This window comes from Plectropomus leopardus, chromosome 4, assembly GCF_008729295.1.
Source record: "Plectropomus leopardus isolate mb chromosome 4, YSFRI_Pleo_2.0, whole genome shotgun sequence".
Taxonomy (NCBI): Eukaryota; Metazoa; Chordata; class Actinopteri; order Perciformes; family Serranidae; genus Plectropomus; species Plectropomus leopardus.
The window spans coordinates 12004862-12023139 of NC_056466.1; the positions used below are offsets into that span (position 1 = coordinate 12004862).

Sequence of the window (18278 nt, forward strand, 5' to 3'; positions counted from 1 at the left end):
TGGCAATATTTGTCCATTGAATTACTATCTTTAATTTGGTAATAAATACAGTAGAAATGCCTTTTTCAAGAGTTCCTGTCAGTATTTCAGCCAGTCTCTAGTGTTTCTCTTTTCTTCAGTTTTTAATTATCTGTGAGTCTTCTAAGAAGCAACTCCAGAAAGAAAGACTTCTTTGTGGTAAAGTTTCTATTGTGGCTAATTAGAAAAGTTCCTAGTGTTATACAGAAACTATGGGTTTATTTTTTCTCCTCTTCTTCTGCCTTTCCTTCTTCATCTTTTGCTTCCTCAACTTTTTCCTCTCCTGTCTTTTCCGCTTCACCTTTTCCTTCATCTTCCTTTTTCTCCTCGCCTTTGTCTTCCTCTTTCTTTTTCTCCTCTTCCACCTTTTTCTCGTCCCTTTTCACCTCTTCTTCCTCCTCATCATCGTCTTCCACCTCCTCTCCTGTTAGGTGCTCCAAATCTGCGATGCGATGTCTCAGAGCCTTGTTACCGCTCTTGTTATTCCCCAAAATCCTCTTTAGCTTGAACTGCATGAGCTCCATCGAGTTATACAATTTGTTGACCTTCTCCTCTAGCTCCTTGACCTCAGGCTTGATATTAGCTGGGTCCAAGTCTATCAGACCGTCTTTCATCAGGATCTCCCGGCCTTTGTCCTCAAGCATGCTTTTGGCATCTGGATACTCTACCAGTGACTCCATCAGGTCATCCTTGGACAGGCAGAAGAGGTCTGAGTATCCAATGCTGCGAATGTTGGCTGTTCGTCGGTTCCCTGCTTTGCTGCCTTTAATGTTCAGGATACTGATCTCACCAAAGTAGCTGCCGCTTTTCAGCACAACAAACTGTGTGACACCATCATCTGCAACGACTGCAAGATTTCCATCTTTGATGATGTACATCTCACGGCCAATGTCACCCTTTTTGCAGATATAGTCTCCGGGACTGAACACTTGTGGCCGAAGCTTTAGCACCAGCTCGATTAGCAGGCCTGCCTCACAGTCTGCAAAAATACGAACTTTCTTGAGCGTCTCCATGTGCACTTGGATGGCGATCTCAGCCTTTAACTTGTCTGGAAGATACCTCAGCACCTCTCTTTCATCCTGTGCCTTGCCGTTATTCCACAGATAGTCAAACCACGTGATGACTCTCAACTCAAGTTCCTTGCTGACCTTTCGGACCTGTGAATGAAAGGAAAACATTGCAGGAAAGGAAAACATTCAATGAATTATCAAAGAACAGATTGTTTCACTTATACTACTGAAAAAAAGGTTTATCTACCTGCATGTACTGCTTGATGTTGTCAATCCGCGCCTGAAACTGAGCTTGGGCAGCATTCATGTTGGAGATCATGGTGGCAATGTTTCCTACAATGGTGGCAAAAATCAAGACCCCCACTAAAAAGTCAACCACATGGAAGAGAAACTCAGAGTCCAGGTCTGGTGGTGGAGTTTCTCCGATGGTAGTCAGGGTCAGCGTGGACCAGTAGAGGCTAAATGAATACTTTCTGCCCAACTCCCCAAAAGCAGGCTCGTCAGGATCATCAAGAGCAGGGTAAACCCATTCATCTGCGCCAAAACCAATGGACTTGGAGAATGAGAAGTAAAAGCAAGCATTCCAGTGGATGATAATGAGGATGTACATGATCAAGTTTGCAATGCGGAAGATGTTGGGGTAGTTGGTTTTTGTCTCCGTCCTTGTAAAGAACTCAAGCATGCGGCCAATCCTCAGCAGCTTGTTGATTCGGATCTCTGGATAATCGAGGCCAAGGAAGAAGTAGAGGAGGTCAGTGGGCAGCATGGAGATGAAATCAAGACGAAACTGGAAGCTGTTGATGTAGCGATCAAGTAGAAGCTGCTTATCTTTCACCATCAGGCCTTGCTCAAGGTAACCTGCATTCAAAAAGATAGACAGTTTCATAACATGCCACGTTATGAAACTTTTTTTTATAAAGTCCAGACTGATTTAAATAATCAACCCTTGATTTCAAACAGAACTCCAGAAAATGTCCAGACCTGATTCTCTTGACATTGTGTGGATTCTCATATGAGAAATCAGCTCTAGAGAGCATTTTTGCAACAAGAACGGTCGATTTTTGTTCTTCCTCACATTTAAATGGTAAATGAACCTTTACTTGTATAGTACCTTTCTGGTCTTCTGAGTTCTCAAAGCATCTTTACTCTTACATGTCACATTCACCCACTCATACCCTGGCCAAAGTACTAAGTGTCATTTTGTACTCCATAACCATTTTCATGCACTCCCACACCTATGGAGCACTAATCAGGAGCAATTTGGGGTTCAACATCTTGGCCAAGGTCACTTCGACATGGTGACTGGAGGAGCAGGGGATCGACTTGCCAATCTTCCGATTAGTGGTCACCCGCTCTACCTCTAGAGCCACAGCCACCCCCATATCAAATCACCTTAAGAAGGAAATTTTTATGTGCAGTATGAAAAGGAGAGATGATACCAATAATTTTATCAGTATACATGTGGAGGTGTGAGTGTTGTTTTAAGATAGACTTGGAAAGTCATGTGAGTTTATCCTTTAACAGATTTTGATTGGGAAGCTCAGTTCAGCTTTTCACCTGTTCTAGTCCTGAAGAACATATCAGCCAGGTAGATTATGTCAGAGGAGTAGTCCAGAGTCATCCAGTAAACGAGGTAGTTATGCTGCAGCTCCTCAAAGCAAGCCCTGTTTGCAGAAGAAAAAAGACCACTAGTAATAAGATTGAGCACGTTCCCCACTACATCCTATTGTGCAACTGCTGCAGCTGAAAAGTGTTCATTACTGCAGTGTGTTCAAAGTAAGTCAAACAAATTGCCACGAGCTTGTAAGAGAATGAGGCAACTGCAGCTGAATGAAATCATGTGACCATTTGACCTGCAGGGAATTTGCATTGTTGAAAAAGAATTACTGCTTTAAAGAAGTCACCTGGCAATGATCATGGTCCAGTTGTACATGACTGGCATTGTGATGATGAACAACCAGTTGTAATACAAGTTCCCAGCAGGATTAATGACAAATAATTCTTTTGGCCTATAAAAAGAGAGAAAGTGTAAATTAAATATCTGAAAGTCAGGTGAAAAAAGTTGCCATGAGTAGGTCACTCTGAATGGTGCACTTACTTCTCTTTTTCCTTCTCTTCCTTTTCCTTCTTCTCTTTCTCTTCCTTTTCCTTCTTCTCCTTCTCTTCTTTTTCCTTTGCTTCCTTCTCTTCTTTTTCATTCTCCTTCTCTTCGGTTTCCTTTGCCTCCTTCTCTTCTATTTCCTTCTTCTCCTCTTCTGTTTCCTTTGTCTCCACATCTTCTTTATCTGTCCCCTTCTCTTCTGTTTCCCTTGCCTCCTTCTCTTCTTTTTCCTTCTTGTCCTTCTCTTCCTTTTCCTTTGCCTCCTTTTCTTCCTTTTCTTTCTCCTCTCTGTAATGTACATTAATACATTGGAGAGTACTGAGCATCAAATATTCTTTTTAATAATTGCTAGAGGAAGTTTGACATAACACAATACATATTTCTTCTCCTTTTCTTTTATTTTCCTCCCCGAAAAAAGGATTAATTAATATATCTAATAGGCCTTTGTAGGCCTATTAAAGATCAAAGAGCAACCGTGTTTTACAAGGGCCCCACTTATCTCTTCCTGACTCCATAATCGTACTTACTCTTCATTGTTATTGCTGTTATTAACGTTGAGCAGACGATAACGATTTAATTCAGGCGAACTGCTGGAAGAAACACAGCATGTTACAAAGAAGTTAATTAACTGTTTTACTTTCTCATTAATGTATATTAAGCCCTCTTATTTGAACCATTATAATCAAACTTGTCTTTAGCTTACAGGTCATCCTTGCTTTGCTTTTCATTGTCTGTGGAGAGCTGTGCTACAGTGTGAGGTGGCACAGTGAGTTGGGGAAGGGTGGTTGAAGTAGTCATGGCAGCAGATCTGCAGTTCACCCTGCAAAAATAAGTTATATGTGTTATTATGTTAAGTGAATAGAGGTTAAATACTCTTACACACTAAATTAATTTGTCCCAGCAGTATAATAAGCAAAATAGACCCTCAAATTAGTAAATCTTAAACTATTCATCTACTTTTTCATTAGTCCATAGAAAGTAAATCAGTAACAACTTTGAATCATCTTTAAAGGCCCGGTTCACCCCCAAATAAAAATCCATATTTTCCCTTTTACCTGTCGAGGCATTTATCAATCTAGGTTGTTTTGATTTGAGTCGCAGAGATTTTTGCCTTCTCTCCAATAAAATAGAACTACATTGCACTTGGCTTGTGGTGCTCAAAGTGCCAAAAATACATTTGAAAAATTCAACAGCAATTTCTCTTTCCAGAAATCATGACCCGGTCCATCAAAATACTTCCTGGCACACAAATACATTTGAGAATACTGAGCATCTTCCTGTGAACAGTTTCATGTAGGAACTATTTTCTTTCTGCCAAACTACATCCGCCAAGCCCAATATCACAAAGAGGGAAGAGTTCATCTACTCATGGATGAGAGGCTTGTGCTTGCGATAGCCAGAGATGTAAACATTAATGGCATCTTCCTGGGCTGAGCCAGAGCATTTTCATCCCAAGTCGTCACCTATTGTGGCTTTGCAGTGGCTAGATATTACGCTCTGGGTATCCTTTTGCATCTGCTCTTTATGTTCCATGATGCCGCTACTATGATGTCACTACAAGCACATGGTGGGATTATGCTACATGGGTTATGTTTTGGCAACAAAAGCACATGGCAACCAATGCCGGGATGTCAACAATGTTCATGCTGACACAGATGGTTGGGTTTGGATGAAGAAGGCACATGGTAAGGCATAGAAAAAAAAATCATCATATTAAGACAGGAAGCCAACACCAGCCCGCCACATGAAAGCCTGGGGTTTGTTGGACCCATACACCGCCCCTCCCGCCTGGTCCATAAGCACCCTTGCGCTCCTTATATTATGTCATTACCAGCAGCGTTTTAACTTAATGCTGCCCTGCCGCGTATCATGCGCAAGGGTCTGGTTCTGTCCAGCCACGTTCTCAACGGACACCAACCATCAGTGTATCATGCTGCCATGGCAGGGACCGTCCGGCCGTCCACCGGCAAGGAGAAACACTCTGACCAGTTCTGTGACCAACAGCATTTCATGCATACTCAAAAGGGGCACATTGAGCAATGCAAGCTGAGTGTCATAGTTCCATTATTTTCAAGAGAAGGCAAATATTTCTACAGCCAATATCATCAGCACTTGGCAACTTACACCAAAATTATCTAGATTGATAAATAGAACTACAAGTAAAAGGAAAAATGTGCATTTTTGATTTTAGGGTGAACTGTCTCTTCAAGTAAAAATGGCAAAAGGGAACTGCTACTATAATCTTAAATGTGAATATTTGGTGGTTTTCTTATTCTTCTGTGATACTAAACTGGATCTCTTTTAGTTTCATACAAATGATTAGACAAAAAAAAAAGACATTTGATGATGTCTGGGAACTCTCTGGGAACTTGAAATGGAGAGTTTTGACTAAACAATTAAGAAAGTAATCTGCAGGAAACTAAGCTCTGGATACATATCTTGCAGTCTCCATTGATTTGAGTCATTGTTGAAATCAAAAAAGTGGAAATAAAAGTTTTAGCTAAACAACAAAAGGTACACACACAATTGCAAAACTATACAAATCTCTTCTCAATGAAGACAGCCAAAGAGGAAAAACAACCTTTTTAAAAACAGTGCATCAAATCATGAGTTCACATCTGCAGTATGCTTTTTCTATGTATTTAATGGTAATACATAGAAAAAGAAAAAGAAAATTAACAAAATATTTTATGCAGTATGGTTATTACTCCACAAAAGTCCTGTGATTTATTTATATTTTCATCTATATCACACCTATTTTAATATTCTACTTGGTCAGACATCTTTAATACTGCAACACTGTTTTTGTGACATATCTAGAGCTGTATAAAAAAAGAAAACATAGATCACTAAGAGTCTAAAACCACAATCAGCAGAAGTCAAAATCCATTCAGTTTCAGGTAACTCACCTTTTCTACTTGTTAATGTAATGTGGAGCCCATATCTCTTTGATCCTTCTGTAGTTTTTTGTAAGATCTGGATGCAGGCCACTCACAGCAGCATCACATTAACTATAAATGATGCTGTTAAAATAATATCAAAATGTAGCTGGGCCCGTTACACCTACAAGAATTGAGTCTAACTCACAGTGTCACAGAGTCTCAGTGACCCTGATGAGGATTTGTGGATTAGAGTTGGCTGAGAAGTGGAGAGGCAAAGTCATTCATCCTCTCAGTTTGTCCACTCAAGTGGGAGATAAGATTTCGTTTAAGTGAGGTTTGGACAACCTTCAGTCAAGCTGTTAGTGAGGGCACAGACCACTGAAAAAAAATGGTGACACTTTTTGGTGACACGCTATCATTTTCCTGACCATTTGCGGAACAGCAGAGGATTTAGTCTGCCTGCACACACACACACACACACACACACACACACACACACCCTGGCATCTCCTGCTCAGTCAGCACTCTCAACCATATCCAGCTCTGATCCTATTAGATCGTGCCGGGGATGACAGATTTCAGATCAGGTGCATCTGGTTCCTCTTACACGAATATGAATCACCAGGGAGGAAATTAAATCTGAACCTCTATCAGTGTTGAGCACTGCATGCTAATAGAAGGAGAGCCTCCTCCCCTGCATTAGAGACACGCTGTGGTTCAGTGGCACTCCCTGTTGGCTGAAGTGGTAATTGCAGTGTATGCCATCACAAGAAGTTTCTCTGGAGGTGCAAGACGTTTCATTTTATATTGAATCATTTTTTTAAAAGTAAAATATTAATATTATTAGTAACACCTGTGCTTTTTCTCCTGTGATAAGTCCAAATGTCTGCTGTGAAAAAGGCGAAGTCCAAAAAGGTTCAAAATTGTATTTTACAATAAGATATTGTGCCTGTGTGCATGCTTACAACTACTCAATCGCAACTGCACTCATGTACATTAATGCAAAAAGTATTTTAATAAAAGGCAGAGAAAAACACAACTTGTATAAATTGTCCAATTCTGAACTAAAAACACATCTCGCTTGTTTTTTTTCAGTCACTTTTTAATATGCCACAGCTTTTTCATCCTCTAGAAAAACACATCCCATTGAGGTTTCCAGCTATTTCTTTAACTGCTAACAGAGGAGCACTTTATCTGATAATGAGGGGAAGATAACTACACTGTGGCGGCATCTGCTGCCACTCCAGTTGTATCAATCTCAGCTGCCAGTGGGGCATCAGCAACAGCAGCAGGGGCATCCGCATCGACAGCCACCTCAGGGGCAGCAGGAGCAGCATCAGCAGGAACAACATCAACAGGAGGCACATCCTCAACAGCTGCATCACCTGGTGCAGCGTCTACGGGAGCGTCAACCACAGCTGGCTCAACAGCTGCTTCAGGGTCTGCTGCAGGGTCTGCTGCAGGGTCTGCTGCGGGCTCTGCTGCAGGGTCTGCCGCGGGGTCTACTGCAGGGTCTGCTGGTGCTTCTTCAGCCGCAGCTGGTTCAGCCTCAGCTGCCTCTACCTCCTCGGCCTCCTCTGCCTCATCAGAGTTTAGGGGCGCAGCAGGAGCATCAGGTGCTGCAGCTTTGGGGGCAGGGGCGCCATCCTGTGCCGAGGAGATAGAAAAAAAAAGATTTTAAAATTTTGCATTCATTCTTGTATTTGTGTTCTTCTGTTTCATGTAAGCATCTTTCAGTATTCTCTGTTTTGTATTTGTATTTGTTTTTCTTTTTGCATTACATGTAAAGCATTTTTGAGTACCCAGAAAAGCACTATATAAGGCCTATTTACTATTATTATTATTATTATTATTATTTATTATTATTATTATTATTTAGATGTGTAAAAATTCAAGACACATTTGGTTATCTTCTGAAATAAAGAGGCTGACTGACCATAGCCATAGAAAGAGTACTACACATCAGTGTAGTTGTTTCTGAATTTCATTTTCAACTAATGGCCTCACCAATGTGTCTGGCCATCAGAGCCACAGGTGGATTATGAGACAAGGGGCCCCCAGTTATGCAAAAGGCCCTACCACCTATTCTTCATAAACACAGATGTTGTTGTATTTTTTTGTGCTGTTTTCCTTCTCTTTGTAGTCGTTATACCTGTTTTTTTAGTTTTGTGTCTCTCTGCAGACATTTTGTATCAATTTGAGGTAATTTTGAGTCTCTTACTGGTCGGTATTTGTATATTGTAGTTATATTTTGCAGATGAAGGGCATAGGCCAGACAGGCCCCTGATACGTTGGGCCGACATGCCTGTGCCCAGTAGGCTAATTTAGTAACCCATCCATGAGCAGAGAATATCTGACAAATGTCTTTTTAAAGAGCACATAACGCAACTAACAAGAAAATAAGCACAGGTGTAAATAATAAATTAATTATGGATAAATTCCATTCAGCTGCTTCAGTTTGGAAGTCTTTGTATTGTGACTGCTGTTTGTTATGCATATGTTTTTCTCAAGGGATTACTTCTCCCACAAAATGACCATTTCTTTATCATTTATTCATGCCACATTAACTCGAATTCATAGAGAGAACTTTTCTCGCATGCCCTCGGTGAACGAAAATCCAAAAACCGCAAACATTGTTGATTAATGAAGTCATTTGAGACCATGTTTAACAACGGTGACCTTTCTGAGCGAGACTAAAACTGAAACTTATAAATGCTCTCATTCTCAGTCCCCTTCAGAAAAGGCTGGAGGCAAAGTAATGCAATGTGTTTGGGAAGTTTTGAGCATGTGACTGGATAAATGAGACTTGGATTATGTGTTATGTGAGTAGTTTGTAAATGGATGTTTTGATGTAGGTGTGCTATTGTTAAACGTGGTCCCCAGTGACATCAATTCATCAAAAATGGTACCATTTTTTGTATTGGATTTCATGGGTGAAGTATTCCTTTTTTATGACAAGTCAAGATAGGCGCTATCCAGCGAAAACGATCAGCATATGAGGACTTTTTTGCCTTTTTCTTTGATTTGTTTCGGGGGAACAAAACCACTGCAGGTGTTTGTTTAAGCAGAGTTTCAAACTCAAACTCAGCACAGGAAAAGTCTAACTGTTTCCTTTTACAAATATAACGATCCTTTGCTGCCTCCATGCTGTTTTTACAGTTTCCACTGGAACCCTTCATCTATGTTTGCTCAACTTAGTGTAAATTCAATGGGGATGTTTTTGTTATTCATGCAGGGCCAATCATTAAACACTTTTTGTCAGGCTTTATTTGTCTGCTACAAATATAGAGTCCGTACATACACATGTACATGTAGCATTTTTTACTTCCACGTGTGACATTTTTAGCACAAGCCCTTCTTCAGACAGACTCTTTCATGTCTGAAGAACAGCTTGGGCCCCAAACGTCACACATGGAGGTAATACATGTTCATGGGAGCATCATCTGGTGTGCTTTTTTTGTATCTACTTTTGTTCTGTCCAGCACCTAGTATTTAACTGTTTTTGTCTGGTACCTTCAACACGAATACCGGAAGTGACATTTATATCAACAAAGAGAGATCTAAATTTACATTTTGAAGATGTCTGCTCACCTCAGACTCCTCCTCTGATCCTTCTCCAACAGCAACAGGAGCTGCAGCGGGGACATCAGCTGGCTGGGCTGCTGCAGCATTCTCCTGCATTAATAACACATTTTTAACTCAGCAGCATTTGAATTGTTACAGATTAGACACTGTTTGTGAGCTTACCACTACTGCTGCAGCTGGATCAGCCTAAATGAATGAATAATTAATGAATAAGTCTATTTTAATAAATATGCCAGAGTTTTGTATATGTTAAAGGTTTTTATACAAATCTAAAAGTCATGTAACAGTCAAACAAGATAAACTTACAGGAGCATCAGCAGCAGGCAGGAATGGGTTTGTGACTACACCCTGTAAAAAATACAAATTAATGATTAAAATTTAATGCCAAACTGTCTGAATTGGTGATTTTTCTATTTATTGGTAAAACTACAATGAACCCCGACTACCTGCTGCTGGTACAGCCTGTACATCTCCATCCACCTCAGGGCCTCATTAGCATGTGCCGCAACCTGCTGAGGAAATACCAGACATCTCCAGACATGCACTGCAATTAAGCCAATTATCCTCCCTCTGTCAGACACCCATCATAATACACATTTGATGACATGACTAAAACATGGTATGGCATGCCACGGCAGACAGACAGACACAGAAAACCTCACTGAAAAGAAACTGTCTTACTTGTTCTTCATTGCTTTCACTCTCTGCAACCTGCAAACCAAACAAAGGGAATGAGGAAGCATTAGTGACTTTGTGCATTTTCCCCTAAAGCAAAACAGTGTTTAAAATCTTAAAAAGGATCAAACTTAATGACAGGTTTAGATCATGTTTAGGAAAAGACTTACAGGAGCAGCCAAGGTTGAGACGAGCAGGCACAACACGAACACCACCAGCTTCATCATGATTGTTCCTAAAAAATTATAAATAAATGAAACATTAAGTGACTATTGTTTCTTCTCAGTTTCCTTTGCTAATAAAATAAAAGGGGGGAAATGGATTCATGATTGTACCAGCAAGACTTTGTTCCTAACACAGTGTTATATTGTTTCAATATGAAAGGTCTATCTCACCTTTTTTCTGGTGCAGAGAGAAACTGAAGATGTGTCTCCTCCGGGATGGAAAGTAATGTCCTTCATCTCCAACATGGATGCCATTTATATTCTGGAATATCCTGTGACAGCCAATCACATCCAGCAAAACACGCAGAGCTATGTGTTTGAAGAAATCTTCTAACACTTTGAAAAAAAAAAAAGAAAGAGGCATGTAGGGTTAAGGCCCCTCTTTTAGTTAATTACATGCTGTGCAAGTATTCTTAGCACACATGCCCTTCTCTTTATTGCCCTAAAACCAAACAAAAAAAAGACAAGACAGTGTGCAGCTGACACAAGCATGTCATGATAATGACTGGGAGACACCACTGAGTTTGTATTTTAAAAAATATTTGAGGGGGAATTATCAAATATATGAAGGAATTAAGTGCTTGTTTATCATGGCATTACACACTTTATAGTTTTAAGTGCTCTTAGTATTAAAATAAAACACCTATGATGGTGAGAAGGAGGTCCACAGATGACACAACAAACACTTGAATGCTTAAACTCTGAGACAAACACAACACAACTCAGTAGACGCTTCAGCAGTGGTACAAAGTACAACTTTTACGTACTTTCCCCTATTTGACAATTTTCATTTTATGATAAATTATATTTTTAATTCACTGCATTTCAGGAGTAATAGTTTACAATAGTTTGATGTGTAGTTTTACATAAAAAAAACATATAATAAGCATACCAAATACAATGTATTGTTCAAGATTAAACCATTGAACTTTTATGCTTGTGACCCCTTTAACAAAAAATAATGTGTAATCTGTGTCCTTGCTCGGTTTCAAAAGTCCATCAGTATTTCCATCAAAGAGGCCTTTACCTTTTAAACTTCTCCAAGTTTCATTTTTTAATTGTTTGAGGCCGGGAGAATTTAAATGATCTCTTATTTCACAATATAAGACAAGGTTAGAGAAAACAATAAAAATTTAGTACAGATCTAACCAGCAGAAATGACTTCTTTGTTTTTTCTTCTTTTGTAATTTATCATCTCACCCCTCACAGTTATCTTGTGACTTTATGTTTGTCTGATTTTAGTTTTGTTATCCTTCATTTTGATGTTGTTTCATGATGCTTTGTATGTTTTAATTATGTTTGTGGTGTACTACTTACTGTCATGTTTGACTATGTATTGCTTCAAGTTAATTGCAGCTGATATGGGTGCAGCACTACTGTCTAAGCAAAATATCTCTCCAGGGGACAATAAAGTATATCTTGTGTTATCTTAGTGCAGTGGTCCGCACCCTTTTCCCCTAACAGGCTCCTTTTCTATCATAGAGTAAACTGACAACCCATAAAAAAGTGACATATTTTATGGGCAATTCATATTACATTCTGTGCATAGAAACTACAGTACAGAACGATGAATAAACTGCAAAATTTACTCTAACGGTGAACACAATAACTGCAGGACATTTGTGTCAAACAATTTGAATGATTTTGAGCAGATATATCAATTGTAAAGACATAGGTTTTTCTAAATTTTGTGGTTAGTTTTTTGGATCCTCTGTCTGTATTATGGATTTCCCAAAATTCTAACAATTAGGCTAAATAGGCTTCTTTTTTGGACAGAGTGCTTTTTCTTTTCATTTTCAGCCCTGATACTTGGCAATTGTTGTTAGCTCTTGAGTTATTTTAACTGCATACTTTTCTAATGCAGGTCAGGTCTTCATGGTGCCCTTATCTTCTATTAATTTTTTTCAGGGTTTATACCTTGATTAATACATTTATTTGTCTTCACAGATATTAACAAAATGCAGAGACATTTTTTTTTTTACTTTCAATTTTTTTTTAATGTTTCACAACCCTTAAAATCTAGGTCTTGCGACTCACTGAAGCTTTGGCAAACCCTGCATAGTCTGTCTGTCTGTCTGTCTATCTGTTTATCTATAATAAGGACTATCTAACTATCTATAATAAGGAGTCACTGGGGCCATTTCTCTACAGAGTGAGTACTTTATGTATTTTTGATACTTTGATAATACTTCTATTCTGTATTTAGTAAGATTTTGAGGACAAGAATTTTATTTGTTATGAAGCACATGTACATGTGTTTTACTGAGGCCTTTACTTCAGTGAAATATTGGAGTACTCTGTCCATTACTGCACTTGGATGTTTTGTTTTGCTACCAACACAACGACAACACCAGTACATTTAAAACAAGTTTTCCAGACATCTACATTCAGCACCGAAATTTACAGAGGGTGTGTGCCAATGGGAAGTATTTTGGTGGTGTCTGAGTTTCCACTGATCCCTGTGTTTGTTTTAGATGGCGTGGTTGTACATCACAGTGATTTAGAGCATTGCAGGTTTCTTGCGTTTATTTTTTGTGGTTCCAAATCAGATAATGAAGGACTTACTCTGTAATCTGCAAAACTGTATTCTAGACACTCTTGCAGCCAAACTGCTGAGCTCATGAGTTTCACTTCACACAAGATAAAATCTCATCATTAGTTCTTCAAAACTTTTACTGTTGTTATGTTGGCACACAGCGAGGTTGTTACTTTGTTTGCTAACTTGAAAAATAAGGCAGTGAGAAGAGTAATAAGATTTATAAACAATATTTTCTGTACCAACAGGAACACCTGACTTCTGCCAACTTAAATAAATTGTGCTTTGTTTCAGCAAAGAAACCTTGGCACATACTTTCGGAATACACTATTTCAGGGGGTCAAATAAAGCTGCTTTGTCAAGGCCCTTGGTGTGTGATATCAGCCAGGCTTTCAAATAACGCTGACTTAAATCCATCCAAAGCTATACTTGACACTCGCGATGTAGTATAGAGAGCAAGAAAGTCCACAGAACGTGGGACGGACAGCGGGTCGGAGGATGGGACAGAAATTTGAACTTTCATGCAGGAAAACCGCTGTTCGTGATTCATGTGGAACCAAAAGTCAAGGTCAATTTATGTATGTAAATTGCTTTGCTGAGCAATTTCAAAAGTATTCACATCTTTTTAATGTATAGACAACCTTGTTTTATTAAAAGACCATCTTTGCAGCAGTGAAATACTTCCTTAAGATAAATGTACTTATTCAAAACTTCATTGTGCTAAATCAAATTGTAATGACAGAACTGATGGTTGCTGTAGGCCGATGAGATGTTTTCTAAAATGCAGCACATTGGTCAGGTGAGGCACAGCATTCTGTTAAAATGTTTAATTTTAAAAGTTGAAATATATGGCTTTATCGGAGTGACGAGTGTGTGTCTTTCCATTCTTACTCTGAAGTCTGCCTGCACTGGCATCAAACTTGAATAGGTCCGTTTTTTATATGTATAACAGTTTGGGATTAAAACCACGCATGTTCTGTTGACCTAACAATGTTACCAGATCTCTCTTTTACTGTCCTGACCTGCAGTAGTTATCAGCTCTTTTTTATAACTACCTCTGTTATTCTGTCTTTATGTATTTGTATGTGATAACTTCACAGAAGTGCTGTTCAGTACAAAGGGCATCATACTGTAGTTGTGACAAGTCAAATTAAGGCTATTAAACCTGTTGTCAACATCTCCTCTGCTGTGGGGGGTAAAAGTTATGAATTTATTTGATTTTATGTTCAAGGAAAGAGAAGTTGTGGGGAAGAGACAGTCGTAGCGTGAGAGGATGGCGCCTGTGTGTATTTTAAGTGTCTTTGAAGGGGTAAATGTAAAGTCATGTTGTGACAGGCTTTGATCCTCAGGGGAGTGAACATCAGGAAGATATTTCACTTCATGGTATTTAATTTTCTGAGACAGTGACGTTTAACTGTGGGGGAATTTGCTCAACCACTGGCAAATTATGTGCACTGTGTCTTGTAATTATGATGTACTGTAGGCCATATAGTATGTAAGATACATATACTATTCTTGTACTGTACATGTTGGATTCAGTGATTACTTTAGTCATATATCACAAAACAAAGGTGTTCAGAGGTATTTGTGACACCTAAAGTACTGCACACATACACACACACATATACACACGTATATATATATATATACGTGTGTATATGTGTATATATATATAATTTACATATATATATATATATATATATATATATATATATATATTTAATTTCAGTAAAGAGAATATTGAGAAATTAATATGTATGATCTATATAACCTTTCTTAAATAACAAAGTTTAAGGTGGCCTAAGACTTTTGCTGTATTTACTGTACTTCTGCCTTTTTTGTGTCATTTGCCCTAAAGTGCTCCACAGGGGTTCAACACAGGGCATCTATTTTTTTTCAATTTCAGTGTTTGTATTTTATTCATGACCATATTTTGTGAACACATTTTACTGTCATGCTGAAAATGGTCAGTATTTTGTACTAAAATACTGCTGACAACACTCTCGCATCTAGCCCATATAGTTAAGTGTTTCCTGAAAATAAACCCTGAACACGGGGAACGTAACTATCTCGTTTTTTGTAATTGGTAAAAGGAGTTAAAGGTCATCACTGTCAACAAGCCAGTCATAAACAACATCACAGATCCTTTACAAGTAAACGAAATTTCTTCCCAGGAAACTTAAACTAAAATGTAGAGACATTTACAAACTTTATTCACTTCACTGTTAAGTATGAATTATCTCTAACAAGTTTCTTCAGGTTGAGTTTTATACATCTAGTTAAATGAACTGAAACCAAACGCTACCTAGAAGGTCTGAAGCGATTCAAAGAAATAAAAGACACATTATCTTGGAGAAAAAAGGGAGGGTAACGAGTAAATGATTTTGGACCACAGCCTTTTTCGAGATGATTGATTTTGAGACAGTCAGCCCATTAGGCATTTAGTTGATCGAGGAAAAATTATGATAACTGTTTCAAGTTAAGAGGTTTTGCAACAGAAAAAAAAAGAAAAAACTTTTTTAAAAAAAAAGCTTTAGTGAAGACACCACCTTGGGCTCTGGGAAAATTTGATGGGCAAATTTTGATGATTTTGATTTTTAAAGTTTTCTAAAAAATAATCAGCAGGTTAGTTGATAATGAAAAAAATAGTAAATTGTAGCCGCACAGCTATGATTTTATCATGTTGCCGCACACAAATAATACCAATGAAATTCTGAAAAACTCTCAATAAACACAGAAAACCCAGAAATTGCTTGAAAACTTAAGACTTTAATTCTTAAGGAAAATGACATTTAAGGAAGTTCAAATTAGTTTAAACATGTGGAGCACAATTGTTATATATTGTGGAATGCAGCATTACAGAATACTTTAACACAATAACAGGGAAAATCTATGAAGACTATAAAGTGAAGCAGAACATTCTTCAGAAATAGGTTTCATGCTATGCAGATGGCCTTGTTGTAATTTAGCTCACTATTTCATCACTATTCTTAATAAAAAGTGGTAATTTTATGATCATACACGTGTTGTAGAAACAGAGTCAGTCATTAACGTCATTTGTCCCATTGCAGATGTCTGAATGCTAAGGAAGACGTTTGCCTCCTTGTCATGCTTCTCATTCACTTCACACCTTTGCAGGCGCCTGCAAAGACAAATAAGTCGTTCAGAGCAATTATTATTTTAACATACTCTCCCCACAGATGGCATTTGCTAGGAATTCACGTTGATAGTCATTTTCATAAATTTGCAATATGACTTCTATTAAACTTTAAAACATTTTAGATGATATATAGATTGATTTGAAGTACCTGGCTTGTCTGTGGGGGCTGGTCCTGCTGGAGAGGCTGCAGAGGATCCTGGGATGGAAGAGGATTGGCATCGAATGAGGGAAGCTACAAAAAAAAGAAAGAAGTTAAAAGAAATGCTCAGAATGAATGATACTGAAATATTATTATGATTATTATTATTATTAGTTGTAGTTGAAGTAGCAGTAGTACATCTTACATTTGGAATTTGCTGGGGAATATTTTGAGGAGGATATTCAAATGGCAGCACCTGTGGTGGGAAAAAAAAAATAAAAGTGGTGGGTTAAATATGATATATGAAAAAAATAACAGTAAAGTGCAGTTTTTAAATGTCTTACATTTGTCATATGAGGGGCGTTTGTCATAGGAGGAAGGTTTGTTATGATCTGAAACAAAAGCACATACTGTCATTTAGTACTGCACCATGTTAAATGATATATGATGGAGGTAATTTCATATTTAAATCATGCAGTATATAAAATCTCAAAGTTTAAAATGTTTACCCTTTGCTGGGCGAAGTCATAGGGGTAGTACTGCAAATTAAAAAACAAAACAGCACAAGCATATAAATCAGTCTTGTTCCAACAGGTTGTTTATTCTCTCACACGTGCTTTCACAGATGATAATTGTAAGTGTTTTGAGTCTCAATAATGCCAGTTAATCTGAAAAGGGAAAAAACAACAACACTCACGACTTCCACACTCTGTCTGCCTGGTGGCTGAGGAATGGAGTATTTGATGAAACCCTGGGAGGGGAAAGTCTGCAGATACAGAAAAAAGGGAAAAAAGAAAATGAAAGAAAAGCACTGAGTTGTGATGGTTTTACCACGTTTTAAACGAGGAGATGCTGCTGTAAAATGTGTGCACTTACCTGTGCACCAGCACCACCGAATCTGTGTGGATAAATCTTAGAAAAAAATACAGAAATAAACATAAGTGTTCTATAGGCATTTTTAATAATCACAGCAAGTGCATAAAAAACAAATCTCAGGGAGATGAAAGCGTGCATATCAGATAAGAGGAAGTCTCATATACCAGTTCCACACTGTAAGCGCCAGGAAGTCCAGGTGGTGGGAGAGACTGGCCAGCTGGGTAGGTATTTCTCACCTGAATGGATGGAAAATTGTCAGTGAGGTCCCCATAGATATATTTCTGCTGTGCTTCATATCGGTCACTGTATACTATTCATTTTTTGCAAAGTAAAAACCAGAAATTAAGCACATTACCGGTGAGGGTGGCACCTGTGGTCTGGAACCTGCATAATGAGGCAGGTAATGAAAGATGGACTGAAAATGAAGAAACAGAAAAAGTTAGATGCAAAAAACTGCACTGAGAAAAGCTTATTACAACCTTATTTCGTAAAACTTACGGGTGCAGCCGAGGCTGTGCTAGCCAGACAGAGGCACAGGATGGCAAATTTCATTTTTGCAGATTATCCAAGTCCTACAGACACAAATCATTACATTAACAAAAATTCACACTGAGTGGTTAGTGCTGTATTAGAAGAGCATACGTGAACTTATGTGGAAGTTCTTCATAACTCACCTTCTGCAATGAAAACACCACTGGAGAGGATGATGAATGTTGATGCTGGAGGTGAGGCCAGATGATGGTATCTTCCACAGAGAAACTTTGTCTTTTATAGGGCTCCAGCTCATCGGAGAGCCAATCACAGTTGATGGGAGTGAAGTTTCCCAATGAGTAGGTGCAGTGCAGGTGTCTAGTCTTCAGCTTTAGTAAATGACCAGTGGTCAAATCTACTTTCAGTTTAATAGCAGACTCTGTCTGTTTACACTGTCTAGAACAGCACACACTGTGCCTTCACTGTGCTCCTCACTCTGCCACCATGGCAGTTTTATTGGTTCTGTGCAACTGCAGCATTGTGGCATACACATCTATCTGCAAAATTATGTTTATTAGTTATAAAAATGTTTAATTAAATG

At 38.5% G+C, this 18278-nt stretch overlaps 3 protein-coding genes across 3 annotated transcripts; all 3 read right to left on the reverse strand.

Annotated features, from left to right (window-relative positions):
- Positions 1 to 236: 236 nt before the first annotated feature.
- Positions 237 to 3927, reverse strand: cnga1a (cyclic nucleotide gated channel subunit alpha 1a). The gene is made up of 8 exons (XM_042484441.1): positions 3833 to 3927; positions 3657 to 3716; positions 3342 to 3417; positions 3127 to 3278; positions 2933 to 3037; positions 2586 to 2692; positions 1276 to 1886; positions 237 to 1175 (listed from the first exon to the last, which is right to left on the reverse strand). The coding sequence occupies exons 1-8, from the start codon at positions 3925 to 3927 to the stop codon at positions 237 to 239; spliced, it is 2145 nt and encodes a 714-aa protein (XP_042340375.1).
- A 3168-nt stretch (positions 3928 to 7095) lies between these two features.
- On the reverse strand, positions 7096 to 10702 carry enam (enamelin). The gene is made up of 8 exons (XM_042484312.1): positions 10667 to 10702; positions 10442 to 10506; positions 10278 to 10307; positions 10043 to 10108; positions 9903 to 9944; positions 9759 to 9782; positions 9603 to 9686; positions 7096 to 7658 (listed from the first exon to the last, which is right to left on the reverse strand). Exons 2-8 carry the CDS (start codon positions 10496 to 10498, stop codon positions 7227 to 7229), a joined length of 735 nt encoding a protein of 244 aa, XP_042340246.1. The 5' UTR covers positions 10499 to 10506; positions 10667 to 10702; the 3' UTR covers positions 7096 to 7226.
- Positions 10703 to 15831: 5129 nt separating this feature from the next.
- scpp5 (secretory calcium-binding phosphoprotein 5) lies at positions 15832 to 17939 on the reverse strand. The gene is made up of 11 exons (XM_042484302.1): positions 17881 to 17939; positions 17705 to 17778; positions 17562 to 17621; positions 17371 to 17442; positions 17207 to 17242; positions 17028 to 17096; positions 16840 to 16869; positions 16675 to 16722; positions 16536 to 16586; positions 16340 to 16423; positions 15832 to 16173 (listed from the first exon to the last, which is right to left on the reverse strand). The coding sequence occupies exons 2-11, from the start codon at positions 17756 to 17758 to the stop codon at positions 16156 to 16158; spliced, it is 522 nt and encodes a 173-aa protein (XP_042340236.1). The 5' UTR covers positions 17759 to 17778; positions 17881 to 17939; the 3' UTR covers positions 15832 to 16155.
- Positions 17940 to 18278: the final 339 nt, after the last annotated feature.